Source organism: Malaclemys terrapin, chromosome 1, assembly GCF_027887155.1.
Source record: "Malaclemys terrapin pileata isolate rMalTer1 chromosome 1, rMalTer1.hap1, whole genome shotgun sequence".
Lineage (NCBI taxonomy): Eukaryota > Metazoa > Chordata > Testudines > Emydidae > Malaclemys > Malaclemys terrapin.
This window is the reverse complement of record NC_071505.1, coordinates 921,713-940,297: the sequence shown is the minus strand read 5'-3', so window position 1 is coordinate 940,297 and position 18,585 is coordinate 921,713. Positions and strand designations below refer to the sequence as shown.

The 18,585-nt window shown below is 51.9% G+C and overlaps 1 protein-coding gene across 6 annotated transcripts in view; it reads right to left on the bottom strand.

The window, feature by feature from the left end:
* The window catches only part of SHANK3 (SH3 and multiple ankyrin repeat domains 3), a 650,584-nt gene that overhangs the window by 277,006 nt on the left and 354,993 nt on the right, over positions 1-18,585 (bottom strand). For all 6 annotated transcript variants that reach the window (XM_054034834.1, XM_054034750.1, XM_054034917.1 and 3 more), the window contains exon 12: positions 1,073-1,281. In XM_054034834.1, the coding sequence (XP_053890809.1) occupies positions 1,073-1,281 (209 nt within the window). The remainder of the gene's footprint in view (positions 1-1,072; positions 1,282-18,585) is intronic.

Here is an 18,585-nt window from a genome sequence, read left to right as displayed (position 1 = left end):
GGGTTCTCCTGCCCACCCCCATCTCCTGTACCCCGGCTCTGCCCAGCACCCCTCAATCAGTACTGCCCATAGGGTGCTCCCAACCCCTGTGCCCAGCACCCCTCGATCAGCGCTGCCCATGGGGTGCTCCTGCCCACCCCCATCTCCTGTACCCCGGCTCTGCCCAGCACCCCTCAATCAGTACTGCCCATAGGGTGCTCCCAACCCCTGTGCCCAGCACCCCTCGATCAGCGCTGCCCATGGGGTGCTCCTGCCCACTCCAATCCCTGCACCCCGGCTCTGCCCAGCACCCCTCGATCAGCGCTGCCTGCTCCCACCCCTGTACCCCGGCTCTGCCCAGCACCCCTCGATCAGCGCTGCCCACAGGGTGCTCCTGCCCACTCCCAACCCCTGCACCCCAGCTGTACCCAGCACCCCTCGATCAGCGCTGCCTGCTCTCACCCCTGCACCCCGGCTCTGCCCAGCACCCCTTAATCAGCACTGCCCACGGGGTGTCCCTGCCCACTCCCATCCCCTGTACCCCAGCTGTGCCCAGCACCCCTCAATCAGTGCTGCCCATAGGGTGCTCCCAACCCGTGCCCCAGCTGTACCCAGCACCCCTCGATCAGCGCTGCCCGCTCCCACCCCTGCACCCCGACTGCACCCAGCACCCCTCGATCAGTGCTTTCCGCGGGGTGCTCCTGCCTGCTCCCACCCCTGCACCCCGACTGCACCCAGCACCCCTCAATCAGTGCTTTCCGTGGGGTGCTCCTGCCTGCTCCCACCCCTGCACCTCGACTGCACCCAGCACCCCTCGATCAGTGCTTTCCGTGGGGTGCTCCTGCCCGCTCCCACCCTGCACCCCGACTGCACCCAGCACCCCTCGATCAGTGCTTTCCGTGGGGTGCTCCTGCCCGCTCCCACCCTGCACCCCGAGTGCACCCAGCACCCCTCGATCAGCGCTGCCTGCTCCCACCCTGCACCCTGGCTGCACCCAGCACCCCTCGATCAGCGCTGCCTGCTCCCACCCTGCACCCTGGCTGCACCCAGCACCCCTCGATCCATGGGGTGCCCCGCCCACCCCCGCACTCACCCTTGATGGCTTCGCCCCGGTTCAGCTGGATCTCACCCTCGCCCTGCGGCGTGTAGCTCTTGACCACGATGAACCTGCGGCCGGGCACGGCGCTGTACAGCTTGCGCTTGGGCCCGCGGAGGGCGGCGGGCGCGGCGTGGCGGGCGGGCTCGGGCCCCGGCCCCGGTCCCGGCCCCGGCCCCGGGGGGGCGCCCTGGCCGCCGCTGGGGCTGTAAACGAAGACATAGGTTATGGTGCTGATGCCCGGCAGCGCGCAGCCCAGCCCGCCGGGGGGCAGCGCCATGGCGCGGGGGCGCGGGGCTCAGCGCAGCCCCGCCAGCCGCCGCCGTCGCACGGCACCGGCCCGGCCCGGGCCCCGGGGGCCGCCGGCCGCGGGCGGCTCCATGGCTCCGCGCCGCCCCGCCGCGCTGCCTGCGGGCTGCCGCCGGCGCATGGCCCGGGCGCGGGGCCCCGCGGGGCTCGGCTCCCTCCGGCGCCGCCGCACGCACAGGGCCGGGCGGCAGGTGCCTCTCGGCGGCCGCGGCTCCGCCCCCTCTGCGGGAGGCGGGCGGGGACTCGCCGCCTCCCCCGGCCCGGCCCGGCCCGGGGACCCCGCCCGCCTGCCCGGCGCTGCCTGCCCGCCCGGGGGCCTGGGGCAGAGCCGCGGGCTGGGGGCGGAGCCGGGGGAGGTGCCGGGGGCAGTGCTGCATGTTGGGGGGCCAGCTGGCGGGCAGGGCCAGGGTGTTGGGGGGCAGTGCCTGGGGGCTGGCGGGCAGGGCCAGGGCGCTGGGGGGCAGTGCCTGGGGGCTGGCGGGCAGGGCCAGGGCGCTGGGGGGCAGTGCCTGGGGGCTGGGGGGCAGGGCCAGGGCGCTGGGGGGCAGTGCCTGGGGGCTGGGGCTGGCGGGCAGGGCCAGGGTGCTGGGGGGCAGTGCCTGGGGGCTGGCGGGCAGGGCCAGGGCGTTGGGGGGCAGTGCCTGGGGGCTGGGGCTGGCGGGCAGGGTGTTGGTGCAGGGACTGGAGGGGGTAATGCTGTAGTGTTGGGGGGCAGTGTCTGGGGGCTGGTGGGCAGGGCCAGGGTGTTGGTGCAGGGACTGGAGGGGGTAATGCTGTAGTGTTGGGGGGCAGTGTCTGGGGGCTGGTGGGCAGGGCCAGGGTGTTGGTGCAGGGACTGGGGGGGGTAATGCTGTGGTGTTGGGGGGCAGTGCCTGGGGGCTGGGGCTGGTGGGCAGGGCCAGGGTGTTGGTGCAGGGACTGGGAGGTAATGCTGTGGTGTTGGGGGGCAGGGCCAGGGTGTTGGTGCAGGGACTGGGGGGGGGTAATGCTGTGGTGTTGGGGGGCAGGGCGTTGGTGCAGGGACTGGGGGGGGTAATGCTGTGGGGCTGGGGCTGGCGGGCAGGGTGTTGGTGCAGGGACTGGGGGGGGTAATGCTATGGTGTTGGGGGGCAGTGCCTGGGGGCTGGTGGGCAGGGCCAGGGTGTTGGTGCAGGGACTGGAGGGGGGGGGTAATGCTGTGGTGTTGGGGGGCAGTGCCTGGGGGCTGGGGCTGGTGGGCAGGGCCAGGGTGTTGGTGCAGGGACTGGGGGGGGGTAATGCTGTGGTGTTGGGGGGCAGGGCGTTGGTGCAGGGACTGGGGGGGGGTAATGCTGTGGGGCTGGGGCTGGCGGGCAGGGTGTTGGTGCAGGGACTGGAGGGGGTAATGCTGTGGTGTTGGGGGGCAGTGCCTGGGGGCTGGGGCTGGTGGCCAGGGTGTTGGGGGGCAGTGCCTGGGGGCTGGGGGGCAGGGCCAGGGTGCTGGGGGGCAGTGGCTGGGGGCTGGGGCTGGTGGCCAGGGTGCTGGGGGGCAGTGCCTGGGAGCTGGCGGGCAGGGTGTTGGTGCAGGGACTGGGGGGGGTAATGCTGTGGTGTTGGGGGGCAGTGTCTGGGGGCTGGTGGGCAGGGCCAGGGTGTTGGTGCAGGGACTGGAGGGGGTAATGCTGTAGTGTTGGGGGGCAGTGCCTGGGGGCTGGTGGGCAGGGCCAGGGTGTTGGTGCAGGGACTGGGGGGGGGGTAATGCTGTGGTGTTGGGGGGCAGGGCCAGGGTGTTGGTGCAGGGACTGGGGGGGGTAATGCTGTGGTGTTGGGGGGCAGGGCCAGGGTGTTGGTGCAGGGACTGGGGGGGGTAATGCTGTGGTGTTGGGGGCTGGGGCTGGTGGGCAGGGCCAGGGTGTTGGTGCAGGGACTGGAGGGGGTAATGCTCTAGTGTTGGGGGGCAGTGTCTGGGGGCTGGTGGGCAGGGCCAGGGTGTTGGTGCAGGGACTGGAGGGGGTAATGCTGTAGTGTTGGGGGGCAGTGCCTGGGGGCTGGTGGGCAGGGCCAGGGTGTTGGTGCAGGGACTGGGGGGGGGGGTAATGCTGTGGTGTTGGGGGGCAGGGCCAGGGTGTTGGTGCAGGGACTGGGGGGGGTAATGCTGTGGTGTTGGGGGGCAGGGCCAGGGTGTTGGTGCAGGGACTGGGGGGGGGGTAATGCTGTGGTGTTGGGGGCTGGGGCTGGTGGGCTGTGCTGGGCATGGGGAGGGCAGGGTGATGGTTTGTGTGGGAGCGGTGCCTGAGGACTGTCAGAGGTGAGGGCAGTGCCCTGGGTATTGAGGGGGCTGGGGGGAAGCACACAGGCTGGGTGCAGGGGCTGGGAGAACAGTGCTGGGTATTGATGTGGGGAGTAGGGCCTGGTGGTTTGTGTGGGAGGCGGGGGAAGTGCCCAGGGGTTGGGGAGGGTGACTGTCAGCCCCCCCGTTGTGCTGAGGTTTGTGTAATTTACTCTGTGCCCCTCCTGCTCTGTGAAGGGGGAGCGGGGGTGATGGGAATCCCCCCTGCCCTTTGCTGAGCCAGCCTCCCTATTTCAGCAGAACGGAGCTTCCTCCCTGTCTCTGCTCCAGCTCCCGCCCCGCAGGCTCTTGTGAATGGCGGCGGGGAGCCAGGGCTGGGATGGCTGTGGAATACTAATACAGCCTGACAGCGAGGGGACAGACTAGCGGGCAGAGAGAGAAGGGTGGGGCGTGCAGAGAAAGGTGAGGCATGGGGGGGGAGACGGACATAGGAGGAGAGGGGCCTGACAGGGAAAGGGGACAGGTGGAAGCGTTCCAGGGGCCCAGGCCTGGTGGCTCTCAAAGGGCTTTTCAGCCCCAGCAGCACAGTTCCCAAGGCCTCCTGGACTTGCTAGGGCCCCCTCCTGCTGTCTGCCTTGGGGGCTGTAAACATAGGGAGAGGTTTGGGGTTTCCTCTGGTCAACATCAGTCACCAGCCAGCTGTCTGCAATAGCGGGTAACGTGATGAAAGGCCCTGAGCATAGTGCAGGATTCCCAGCCAACTTCTCAGCACCATGCTTTGGGCTCCCTCACCTCTGGCCAGCTCCTCTGCACTGCCCTCCCCCCTCGACCTCAAGCTAGGCCTCAGTGCTCCAGGCTCTTCCCCTGATGTGTTCATTCAGCCCTTTCTGAGGGCCCCTCAGAGCACAGAGCTGCACTTCAACATCTCAGTGCTGGATACGTTCCCCCTGCCTTCCATGGCTTCTGATAGTAACCTCTTAAATTCACTGTCCCAGAACAGTGGCTGGAAAAAGACACTCCTCAGCCAAGGCCAGCACAGAGCCAGCCTCCTCCTGCCCCTGGGGAAGTGGGAGGGCCATGCAGACACATAAAGGAGGCTGGGGGGGGGCGGTGGTATAGCAGGGTCTTCCCTTTTGTGTTGGGCTCTGCTGCTGCTCAGAGTTGCTGCTTGGCTGAGCAGACGCATCACTGCAGGGGGGCACCTTGCCAGGGTTAAAAGAAAAGCTAGCCCTTCAGGGGCTCACACTGAAAGGCATCACTCAAAACACATAGATTATGGAATTCCTTGGATTTGCAACCAGGTGGGGGGGTATAACAGGCAATTCTGGAAAGACAGCAAATTCTGGATGGACAGGAAAGCATTTTGCATAGTTCCCAAAGTCACCAACCGATGAACACCCAGATACCCCCATACAGAGAAGAGGGGAAGGGATGGTTAATACTTAGAACACCTAACAACAAAATGGCAAGGCCTCATTTCTTGGAAATCACCATTTAAGGAAATCCAACTCAGTCCCATTCCCAGACTCAGGTTTCAACTCAAGACATGCCGTAGTAGTGGGGTGGGAATTTTTCTGTAATAAGCAGGCCTCAGGTCAAAAGCTTGGTGCTCTTTGTACAGTACAAAGCTGGAGTCCCTGGAGCGAAGTGCTGCTTACACAAAATAAATCTCGGTAGTAAGAGTTCTAAATCGCACCTTAGTATCATTTCTACTATCTGTAGAAGAAATAGTAATAGGGATTTGATTATTAGAAATAGATAGTTGGATTTGTGATGACCAGGAGAACCACATAGTGCATTGCTTGCCAGGTGCAAAGGTGGTGGACCTCTCGACACATCTAGATCGCCTTATGCACAGTGCAAGGGAGGATCCAGTGTCGTAGTATATGTAGGTACCAACGATATAGGGAAAAGTAGAAGAGAGGTCCTGGCGGCCAAATTTAGGCTGCTAGGAAAGAGATTACAGTGCAGGATTCCTTGGTAGCATTCTTTGAAATGCTTCCAGTTCCACACACTGGAGCAGTTAGAACTGCTGGGTCTCGCTACATGGATGAGACGATCGTGTTTAGGTGTATTAGGAACTAGGGCACTTTTGGGGAAAGGAGGAGCCTATATGGGAAGGATGGGCTCCACCTAAACCAAAATGGAACCCGATGGCTGGCATGTAAAATTACAAAGGTCATAGAGTTTTTAAACCGAGGGCTGGGGGAAAGCCAGCAGGTTTGGAGGAGCACACAGCTTGGCCAGACTCATCCCTTAGAGCAGGATTTATTAAAGAGAATACTCTATAAGGAGAAGAGGACAGATGTTAATAAAGTACAGGTAGAAACTGAAGAGAAAAAGACAAATGAAAAAAAGAGTTCCCATTCAATTACATCTGTGGAAACAGGGTTAAAGGATTTAAATATAGGCCTCTCAGTTGTAAGAAACAGAGCAAGTGTCGTGCTAAGTCTTAGCCTAATATTGCAAGAGCTGTAGAAGCAGGGCGCACGTCAGAAGCGGGTGGGAAGACAGCAGAGTAGAGTCACCGTGACCCAGCCTTGAGATAGCTATGTTTTGAGAACAGAAGTGAGAAAATACAGGAATGGGCAGGACATAACAAACAAACTGCAGATGTTTTTAATTAATGCATGCCACTAAAATGTATAAATGCTTGTGTGATATTGCTCATACTTTGAAGAAACTGAGGCAGAGATGCTCTCTGTCAGCTGTGTTCTTCCCTTGCAATTGCATGTCCTGAATAAAGCTGTCTCTGATTTTGTTGCCTCCAACCTGAGAGTGGAGTTCGTTTCTTCCACATATCACATGAAGACAGACAACTAAATATTGACAAATTTTATAAGTGTTTGTGAACTTGAGTGCCTGGTACTAAATGAGGATATGGATATACCACACATCACAGAAACTTGGTGGAATGCTCAGAATCAATGGAACATGGTAATACCAGGGTATAAAATATATAGGAATGAGAGAGTAGTTGCAATGGTGGGGGAGTGGTACCGTATGTAGAAGAAAGCATAGAGTCAAATATAGTAAAAATCTTACATGAATAAAACTACCATAGAAAATCCATGCTTGAGTAATAAAAAGCATAGCAGTAGAAATATACTACTGACCACCTGAGCAGAATGTTGGCAGTGATTATGAAATGCGCAGGGAGATTAGAGGCTACTGAAACAGAAAACTCAATAAAAATGGGGAATTTCAACTATTGACTGAGAATGTGTCATCTCAGAATGGGATGCAGAGCAAAAATTTCTAGACACCATGAATGACTGCTTCTTGGAGCAGCCAGTCCTGGAATCCACAGGGCGAGAGGCAATTCTTGATTTAGTCTGAAGTGGAGCACGGGATCTGGTCCAACAGGTGAATATAGCTGAACTACTTGGTAATAATGTAATGAAATTAAACATCCTTGTAGAGGAGAAAATACCACAGAAACCCACCACAATAATATTTACACTCAAAAAGGGGAAATGCATAAAAATGAGAAGGCTAGTTAAACAGAAATTAAAATGAACAGTCAAAAGAGTAAAATGCCTGAAAGCTGTATGGAAAGTATGTAAAAATAACATAAAAAGGTTCAAAATATATGTACATCCCAAATAAAAAGCAGCAAGAGGACCAAAAAAACCCACACCACTATGGTTAAACAACAGAGTAAAAGAGGCAGTTAGAGACAAAAAGACATCCTTCTAAAAATTAGAAGTCATCTACTGAGGAATCATACTGAGGAAAATAGGAGCATAAACTCTGGCAAGTCAAGTGTAAAAGTATAATTATGCATGCCAAAAAAGAATTTGAAGATCAACTAGCAAAAGACACAAACTAACAGCAAAAACTTTAAGTACATCAGAAGCAGGAAGCTGCCAAACAAGCAGTGGGGCAGCCACTGGATGATCAAGGTGCTAATGGACCACTCAAGGAAGACCAGTGCATTGCAGAGAGATTAAATAAATTCACTGCAGAGGATGTGAGGGAGATTCCCACACCTGAGCCATTCTTTTTAGGTGACAAATCATAGAATAATAGAATATCAGGTTTGGAAGGGACCTCAGGAGGTCATCTAGTCCAACCCTCTGCTCAAAGCAGGACCAATCCCCAACTAAATCATCCCAGCCAGGGCTTTGTCAAGCCAGGCCTTAAAAACCTCTAAGGACAGAGATTCCACCACCTGCCTAGGGAACCCATTCCAGTGCTTCACCATCCTCCTAGTGCTACCATGAGTCAGCACCTCACCTCCTGCTGTGTAAAGGATGAACTGCATCACTCAGCCGAGATGTCTCTGAGCTTTGTCACCAAACTGATGATTCTGGGCCCTTTGCATGGCAGCAGTACAGACCACACAATGAGAGTGGAGGGGAAGAGGTATCCTAGCAGGGCCGGCGCTTCCACTACGCAACACTAGGCGGTCGCCTAGGGCGGCAGGATTTGGGTGGTGGCATTTTGCCGCCCTCGGCGGAAATGCGGTGGCGGGGGGTCCTTCCGCTCCGGGTCTTCGGTGGAAATTTGGTGGCGGGTCCTTCACTCGCTCCGGGACCCGCCGCTGAAGTGCCCCGAAGATGAGGAGCGGAAAGAACCCCGCCGCCGAATGCTCAGAGGAGCACTGCTGCCTAGGGCGGCAAAAACCCTGGCGCCGCTCCTGGACATCACCCAGTCCCTATTAAGTGAGCTCTACGCCCTTCACCATGCCCAGGTGAATTGTAAGGATGTCAGAGGGAGAGGGGGGAAGATTCTGATGTTGCCAGTCACAGAGCTATGGCATCAACTGGTCCCATGCTGGCCAAAGCAATGAACTCTCAGTCAACTGACTCAATTTACTGCAAGCCATGTAGAGAAGGTGCTGCCCTCTTGTGCGCCCAGTACACTTTGCAGAGTAACAGCCGTGTTAGTCTGTATCCGCAAAAAGAAGAACAGGAGTACTTGTGGCACCTTAGAGACTAACAAATTTATTAGAGCATAAGCTTTCGTGGACTACAGCCCACTTCTTCGGATGCATATAGAATGGAACATATAATGAGGAGATGTATATACACACACATACAGAGAGCATAAACAGGTGGGAGTTGTCTTACCAACTCTGAGAGGCCAATAAATTAAGAGAAAAAAAACTTTTGAAGTGATAATCATGCCATCATGTGCCAGCAATGCCCCTCTGCCATGTACATTGGCCAAACCAGACAGTCTCTACGCAAAAGAATTAATGGACACAAATCTGACATCAGGAATCAAAATACTCAAAAACCAGTGGGAGAACACTTTAACCTGTCTGGTCATTCAGTGACAGACCTGCGGGTGGCTATATTACAACAGAAAAACTTCAAAAACAGACTCCAAAGAGAGACTGCTGAGCTAGAATTGATATGCAAACTAGACACAATCAACTCCGGTTTGAATAAGGACTGGGAATGGCTGAGCCATTACAAACATTGATTCTATCTCCCCTTGTAAGTATTCTCACACTTATTATCAAACTGTCTGTACTGGGCTAGCTTGATTATCACTTCAAAAGTTTTTTTTCCTCTTAATTAATTGGCCTCTCAGAGTTGGTAAGACAACTCCCACCTGTTTATGCTCTCTGTATGTGTGTATATATATCTCCTCAATATATGTTCCATTCTATATGCATCTGAAGAAGTGGGCTGTAGTCCACGAAAGCTTATGCTCTAATAAATTTGTTAGTCTCTAAGGTGCCACAAGTACTCCTGTTCTTCTTCTAGTGGATACAGTTAACGTGGACTTTCAAAAAGCCTTTGGCAAGGTACCTCACCAAAGTCTCTTAAACAAAGTAAGCTGTCATGGGACACGAGAGGATATCCTCTCATGAATCAGTAATTGGTTAAAAGATAGGAAACAAAGGGTAAGAAAAAATGGTAAGTTTTCACAGTGAAGAGATGTAACTAGCAGGGTCTCCCAAGGCTCCATACTGGAACCACTGCTGTTCAACATATTCATAAATGATCTGGAGAAAGAAGAAAACAGGTGGCAAAATTTGCAGATGATACTAAATTAATCAAGATAGTATGACAAAGTTCCTCCTCTATCTTGGTGGGTCCTGCACTTATTGGCGGATTTTCTTGCCTCAGAGATTCATCATGTGGGTTGGGGAACAGCCCAGAGACCTTCCCCTCTGGAAGAAACCACAGTCCAGGTCAATTGGGAGGTTTGGGGGGAACCCAGGCCCACCCTCTACTCCGGGTTCCAGCCCAGGGCCCTGTGGACTGCAGCTGTCTATAGTGCCTCCTGTAACAGCTACATGACAGCTACAACTCCCTGGGCTACTTCCCCTTGGCCTCCTCCAAACACCTTCCTTATTCTCACCACAGGACCTTCCTCCTGGTGTCTGATAATGCTTGTGCTCCTCAGTCCTCCAGCAGCAGCACCCCCCCTCTCTCTCAGCTCCTTGCGCCTCTTGCTCCCAGCTCCTCACACTCACACCGCAAACTGAAGTGAGCTCCTTTTAAAACCCAGGTGCCCTGAGCAGCCTGCCTTAATTGATTCTAGCATCTTCTTCTTAATTGTCTTCGGGTGTCCTAATTAGCCTGCCTGCCTTAACTGGTTCTAGCAGGTTCCTGATTACTCTAGTGCAGCCCCTCAGGGAACAGAAAACTACTCATCCAGTGACCAATATATTTGCCCTCTACCAGACTCCAGTACCCCACTGGTCTGGGTCTGTCACAATAGTTAAGTCCAAAGCAGACTGCAAAGAATTACAAAGAGCTCTCACTAAACTAGGTGACTGGGGAACAAAATGGCAGATGAAATTCAGTGTTAATAAATGCAAAGTAATGCACATTAGAAAACATAATCCCAATTACACATACAAAATGATGGTGTCTAAATAAGCTGTTACCACTCAATAAAGCAATTTTGGAGTTGTGGATAGTTCTCTAAACACATCTGCTCAAAGTACAGCAGCAGTCAACAGAATGTTAGGAAACATTAGGAAAGCAATAGATAATACAACTGAAAATATCATAATGCCTCTTTATAAATCCATGGTATGCCTTGAATACTGTGTACAATTCTGGTTCACTCATCTCAATAAAAGATTTAGAATTGAAAAAAAAATACAGAGAAGGGCAACAAAAATGATTAAGGGTATGGAACAACTTCCATATGAGGAGAGATTAAAAATACTGGGACTGTTCAACTTGGAAAAGAGACAACTAAGGGATGATATGATTGAGGGCTATAAAATCATGAATGGTGTGGAGAAAGTGAATAAAGAAGTGTTATTTTCTCCTTCTCATAACACATGACCCTAAGGTCACCCAATTAAATTAATAAAAAGGAGGTTTAAAATAAACATAAGGAAGTACTTCTTCACACAATGCACAGTCAACCTGTGGAACCCATTGCCAGGGGATGTTGTGAAGGCCAAAAGTACAACTGGGTTCAAAAAAGAACTAGATAAGTTCATGGAGGATAGTGGCTATTAGCCAAGATGGCCAGGGATGCAACCCCATGTCCTGGGTGTCCCTAAACTGCTAGAAACTGGGACTGAACAAGAGAGGGTGGATCATTTGATAAATTGCCCTGTTCTGTTCACTCCCTCTGAAGCACTTGGCACTGGCCAGTGTCAGAGATAGGATACTGGACTAGATGGACCATTGGTCTGACCCAATATGGCTGTTCTTATTACTTTACATAATACTGTTTCTTAGCATCTTTAATATGCTAGTTTAATGGTTTAGAAACAGTTAACAGGAATACACAAGCCACTGGAGTGTGGGATATTCTGATGTGGACTTCTCTCACTTTCTCCTGTTGCCAGTGTTCCACTCTATATAAATAATTAAATATGGAGTGGGCCAGAGACAGCAAGGAAGAGTGAAGCTATAGTCTGGTGGTTAGGGCACTCAACCTGAGAGGTAGGAGAAACCCATGTGCAAGTCCCTTCACCTCACTGGGCAGAGGGCAAAACTGAACTGAGGGCTCCCACATCCTGGCTGAGTTCCCTACCCACTGGGCAAAGGATGATAGGGAAGGCCACCCCCCTCGTTTTGTTGGGAGATAGGTGTGCACCCACCACTGTCCTTACGAGAAACGGCACAGATGCCTGTCTCCAGCTGTGGATCCCAAGCAGAGATAGTCATCTAAGTCCCAGAGAGGGGTGGGTCTTGGGACACCTCTTCTCATCAGCGTCTGCTATTGGCTAGTTTAGGTGACTCCCTGAATAGTGTGCTGGCTTTTGTGGATCCCATGCTCAGGAACCCCTCGCTCCCTCTGCATTGTAGAGGGATCCCAGGTGCTTAACCCAGGGTTTGTGACCTGCACTGGGAGGCTAAGTGCCTGAAACGTAGGTGTTACAATTCCTAAATCCCTTTATAGACCTGGACCTAAGGGTCTCCTTAATATCTAAAGTGTGAAATCTGATCTCCCCTGGGAGTGGGTGACATTTGGGGAAGATAATAGGCAAATTAATAGTCTGATGTAGGTAATGGATGAGGACATAATACCACCTTAATCTAATAGATGTCTGTATACGGCAGCCCCCAGAGCGGAGCCTCCCCCCTCATCTCAATGGATCATTATCTTTTAAGCCTAATAGCATCAACACTAATTATCAAAAAGCAGAGGGATGATCAGACTATAATGATTTGCACAGCCTGATACTGACCTCACATTTTGGTGCCATGAGTATGCCATGAGTCTGGCTGTGTACACGACCTGAAACAGTACCACCACTTCTATTTTTCCAAACTGCCAGCAGGAGCCAAGCAGCCAAAAGGGGAGGAGCAAAGCATAAGGGCCAGCCACGCCCCACAGAAGGACAGCCAGGCCTGGGAAGCCCAGCAGAGTACTTGGTTGTATCTGGATCTCACCGCAGGGGAGCTAAGACCCAAGGACACCGCAAAGCAAGCATTTTGAACGTCTGTACGGTCTGCTGTGAGCTCTCTCTTGAGAGAACGGAGCATGGTTTGTGGGTGGAGCCTGGACGAGTACTGCTCTGTTTTCCCCCACAATTCAGGCAGTGAAGTCCCATGAAAATGTCCAAGGACGTGGGAGTTTAAACACTATTTGAGAGGCTTGTACCAAAGTCCCTGATACTGAAGGTGGATGCCAGGAAGGCCAAGCTTGATGCATAGGGTACGAAGAGTCCTTGGAGGGATCCGCAGACTCCATCTTGGATGGCAGTGAGGCTGACTCCAAAAACCTCCTGGCCTAGATCCACAAGTTCTGTGCTGTGCCCTGGCTTTTAAATGCTTTTGGTGCCCATTTATTGTGTCAGACCCCAAGGGGTCCCACTCTGCTTTACGGAGAGGCCACACAGCCCAGCAAGTACATCTGAGCCAGACTCCAGTTCCGAAGCTGTCACCTTCTTCAGGGATCAGTGCACCTCAGCAAGTGTTTGCAGTGACGTCATACAGCCTTTTCAAAGCAGAATAAGGTTATTAGCCAACAGGAACACAGCATCAGGAGGTGCTGAGATTACCATCTCTCACGGGCCCACAGGATTGGGGCCATGCCCCCAGATTTACAATAGTCTCTAGGGGGAACCCTTCAATGTGACAGACTCCCTAGGGGTCTCACTCTTCGTCCAGGATAAACCATACAACTTATGCCTCCTGCCGTGAGACGGGACTTCTGGGCCTGCAGACCCCTGCGTCATACCATGAGCTCCGTTCAGCGAGTCCCACTGAGACAGACCCTGATGGAGACTTGGCCACTCTTCAGGGATTGATGCACTTCATCAGGCACTTGCAGTGACACTCAAACAGTTTGGTCAAAACAGGGGGGAGAGATAGCTCAGTGGTTTGAGCATTGGCCTACTAAACCCAGGGTTGTGAGTTCAATCCTTGAGGGGGCCACTTGGGAATCTGGGGCAAAATCAGTACTTGGTCCTGCTAGTGAAGGCAGGGGGCTGGACTCAATGACCTTTCAAGGTCCCTTCCAGTTCTAGGAGATGGGATATCTCCATTATTATTTTTTTTTTTTTTCCACCGGCCCACAGCACAGGATGTCCTTTGGGTAGCCTAGAGAACTGTAGCTTAAAGCATGGCCAATTCTGGTCATCCAGAGCCCAGCCAAGCTGTAGTGACCCTCAGTGTCCAAGTTCTGTGTGTCTCCCTTTGTCTGATCTCCTTGGTCAGACACCAGGTGAGAGCCCCTACACCTTCCAGCAGCCAACTCTGATCCCCCATCTCTCGCCTTCCCAGTCCTTTGTTCTCCAGCTGGGGAATGTAGATGACACTAAACTAGGAGGCGTGGTAGATACACTAGAGGGTAGGGATCGGATACAGAGGGACCTAGACAAATTAGAAGATTGGGCCGGAAAAAAACCTGATGAGGTTCAACAAGGACAAGTGCAGAGTCCTGCACTTAGGACGGAAGAATCCCATGCACTGCTACAGACTAGGGACCGAATGGCTAGGTAGCAGTTCTGCAGAAAAGGACCTAGGGGTCACAGTGGACGAGAGGCTGGATATGAGTCAACAGTGTGCTCTTGTTGCCAAGAAGGCTAACAGCATTTTGGGCTGTATAAGTAGGGGCATTGCCAGCAGATCGAGGGACGTGATCGTTCCCCTTTATTCGACATTGGTGAGGCCTCATCTGGAATACTATGTCCAGTTTTGGGCCCCACACTACAAGAAGGATGTGGAAAAATTGGAAAGAGTCCAGCGGAGGGCAACAAAAATGATTAGGGGTCTGGAGCACATGACTTATGAGGAGAGGCTGAGGGAACTGGGATTGTTTAGTCTCCAGAAGAGAAGAATGAGGGGGGATTTGATAGCAGCCTTCAACTACCTGAAGGGGGGTTCCAAAGAGGATGGAGCTCGGCTGTTCTCAGTGGTGGCAGACGACAGAACAAGGAGCAATGGTCTCAAGTTGCAGTGGGGGAGGTCCAGGTTGGATATCAGGAAAAACTATTTCACTAGGAGGGTGGTGAAACACTGGAATGCGTTACCTAGGGAGGTGGTGGAGTCTCCTTCCTTGGAGGTTTTTAAGGCCCGGCTTGACAAAGCCCTGGCTGGGATGATTTAGCTGGGAATTGGTCCTGCTTTGAGCAGGGGGTTGGACTAGATGACCTCTTGAGGTCCCTTCCAACTCTGATATTCTATAATTCTATGATTCTATGAATGTTGCTCACCTTCTTTCCTCAGGGATATTGGTTTCTAGGTGTCAATGTCCTGGTGATTGGATTTGCCATTGTCTTCTCAGATGCTCTGGGTGACACCCACACCTGTGTTTCTTTGCCTGCTCTGAAAGCAAACTGTCCTTTCCCACCCACTGGGATGGAGCAATGCAACATAGAGCAGGAACTGAGGCATAAACAGGACCCATAAACATTTTATGAAATATTCCCATTTCGTCACACCTTCAAGAAATAAAGGTTAGGACACAGTCCCTACTGGCTAAAGCAGGGTTCACTTGAGCCATGCTGGTTTCCTTTCTCGGTGTCTTTCCCTTTGTCTATCAATCCCAGGTGAGAGTTTCCTGTATTTTCACCTCTGACACCTCTCAGTCCATTGTCCTCCTCCTGCAGAGTCCTGCTGAGTCCACATTTTCCACTTGGCAGAGCTTCCCAGTGTTAGGTGTCAGTTGTTCAGTTGCTGGGGTTCCTGTTATCATTCCGGGGTTCTAGCCAGCCCTGAACAACCCATTCATGCCGCCCCAGACAGTTACATGACCGCAAACACCTCATGTCTCCTGCTCTGCCCCACGAGCATTTTAACCCTTCTGCACCCACTGGGTACACCACCAGGTGAGGTAAGTCACTGCCATGCAAATCATGCCTAAAAATATTACAGAAAACTCTCACTTTGCCACACCACCTGATCCAGATCTTTACACCAATATTCCACACAAAGATGGACTACAAGCTGTCAGGAACAGTATCCGCGATAATGTCACAGCTAACCTGGTGGCTGAACTTTGTGACTTTGTCCTCACCCACAACTATTTCACATTTGGGGAAAATATATACCTTCAAGTCAGCGGCACTGCTATGGGTACCCGCATGGCCCCACAGTATGCCAACATTTTTATGGCTGACTTAGAACAACGCTTCCTTAGTTCTCGTCCCCTAATGCCCCTACTCTATTTGCGCTACATTGATGACATCTTCATCATCTGGACCCATGGAAAAGAAGCCCTTGAGGAATTCCACCATGATTTCAATAATTTCCATCCCACCATCAACCTCAGCCTAGATCAATCCACACAAGCGGTCCATTTCTTGGACACTACTGTGCTAATAAGCGATGGTCACATAAATACCACCGTATACCGGAAACCTACTGACCGCTACACTTACCTACATGCCTCCAGCTTCCATTCAGGACACACCACACGATTCATTGTCTACAGCCAAGCTCTAAGATATAACCGCATTTGCTCCAATCCCTCAGATAGAGACAAGCACCTACAAGATCTCTATCAAGCATTCTTAAAACTACAATACCCACCTGTTGAAGGGAAAAAACAGATTGACAGAGCCAGACGAGTACCCAGAAGTCACCTCCTACAAGACAGGCCCAACAAAGAAAATAACAGAACACCACTAGCTGTCACCTTCAGCCCTCAACTAAAACCTCGCCAGCGCATCATCAGAGATCTACAACCTATCCTGAAAGATGATCCTTTACTCTCACAGATCTTGGCAAATACTCACCAGCAACCACACATCACTGAACAAAAACACTGACCCAGGAGCCTATCCTTGTAACAAAGCCCAATGCCAACTCTGTCCACATATCTATTCAAGTGACATCATCATAGGACCTAATCACATCAGCCATACCATCAGGGGCTCGTTCACCTGCACATCTACCAATGTGATATATGCCATCATGTGCCAGCAATGTCCCTCTGCAATGTCCCTCTGCCATGTACATTGGCCAAACCGGACAGTCTCTAAGCAAAAGAATTAATGGACACAAATCTGACATCAGGAATCATAATACTCAAAAACCAGTGGGAGAACACTTTAACCTGTCTGGCCATTCAATGACAGACCTGCGGGTGGCTATCTTACAACAGAAAAACTTCAAAAACAGACTCCAACGAGAGACTGCTGAGCTGGAATTGATATGCAAACTAGATACAATCAACTCAGGGTTGAATAAGGACTGGGAATGGCTGAGCCATTACAAATAGTGAATCTATCTCCCCTTGTAAGTATTCTCACACTTCTTATCAAACTGTCTGTACTGGGCTATCTTGATTATCAAAAGTTTTTTTTCTCTTACTTAATTGGCCTCTCAGAGTTAGTAAGACAACTCCCACCTGTTCATGCTCTCTGTATGTGTGTATATATATCTCCTCAATATATGTTCCACTCTATATGCATCCGAAGAAGTGGGCTGTAGTCCACGAAAGCTTATGCTCTAATAAATTTGTTAGTCTCTAAGGTGCCACAAGTACTCCTGTTCTTTTTTAGTTACTTGAAAGCCTTCCTGTGTACGAGTGGGCCAGCCCATGGGGAATGGAGACTAGGGGTATTACAGTGACATGTGACCATGTCACCTGATAATGAAATCCATCTTAAATCTGGTACTTTTCCATTTAGAAGGAGGGGTGGGGACCCAGAGAGACAAAAGATTCCCGCCTTGTGTCAAAGCTATAAAAGGGGGTGGAACAGGAAAAAAGGGGCTGCCAGTCATGAGAAAACCCCTGCTTACCACCTGTGATGGGGCAAGGCCAGATGGCTATAGGAAAGTAGTGAGAAACAGGTATGTTAGACCCAGGCTAAACAAATCTCTGTTACCATGATAACCAAATAGCAGTTGCTCCAGGTTAATCAAGACACCTGAAGCCAATCTGGCTGCAACTATTTAAAAGCTCCCCAGTTAGTCAGATGGGCGTGCATGTCAGGAGCTGTAGGAGGAAGTTGTGCTGTTGGAGAGACTGAGCAGTACACACCATATCAGGCACAAGGAAGGAGGTCCTGAGGTAAGGGTGAGGTGGAGCTTGAGGAAGTGGGGGCTGCTGTGGGGAAGTAGCCCAGGGAATTGTACGCATCCTGTTTCTAAAAGGTCAGCTACCATAGCTGATACTATTAGGGTCTCTGGGCTGGAACCTGGAGTAGAGGGTGGGCCCAGGCTCCTCCCTTTGCCCCCCTGATTAATCACTAAGACAACAGAGACTGTGCAAGGGAGGATAGTTTCTCCTCACCTCCCTTGCTGGCTTATGATGAAAATGGCTCAGTAGGCTGTGACCCTTGCCTCTAGAGAGAAGGGCTATGTGGAGGGTCACATTGAGCCTCTGAGGCTAGCAAAATCCACCAGGAAGCATGGGACCCATGGAGACAAGGACAGAGATTTGTCACACACCTGAGATGTCTGCTGGAACTAACAAGGTAATATTTTTGCACTTGTCTTTACTGAATTTCATCTTGTTGATTTCAGACCAGTTCTCCAATTTGTCAAGGTCATTTTGAATTCAAATTCTGTCCTCCAAAATACTTGCAACCCCTCCCCATTTGATGCCATCCACAAATTTTAAACGCATACTCTCCATTATTCAAGTCATTAATGAAAATATTGACTAGTACCGGACCCAGGACTGACCCCTGCAGTACCCTAGTAGATAATGTCTCCCAGTTTGATAAAGAAAGTTTGATAACTACTTAGTGCTGGAAACACGTAAGGGCTCCCATGTTTTGCCTTTACTGAGCCCTCCTCTAATCTGATGGAAAAGCCAGGTTGCACCGGTGCCAAATACAGAGATAATATAACCTCCCTACTCCTACTTGAGATTCCCCTGTTTATACAGCCAAGGATCATAGTAGCCCCTTTGGCCAGAGTTGTACATGAGCCTCATGCTTAGCTGATTATCCACCATGACCCCAAGTCCTCTTCAGAATCCTGCTTCCCAGAATTGAGTCACACGTCGTATACGTACAGCCTACATTCTTTGTACAACCAAACATTTGGGCTATTAAAATGCATATTGTTTGCTTGTATATAATTTACCAAACAATCCAAAACTCTCTGTATCAGTGATC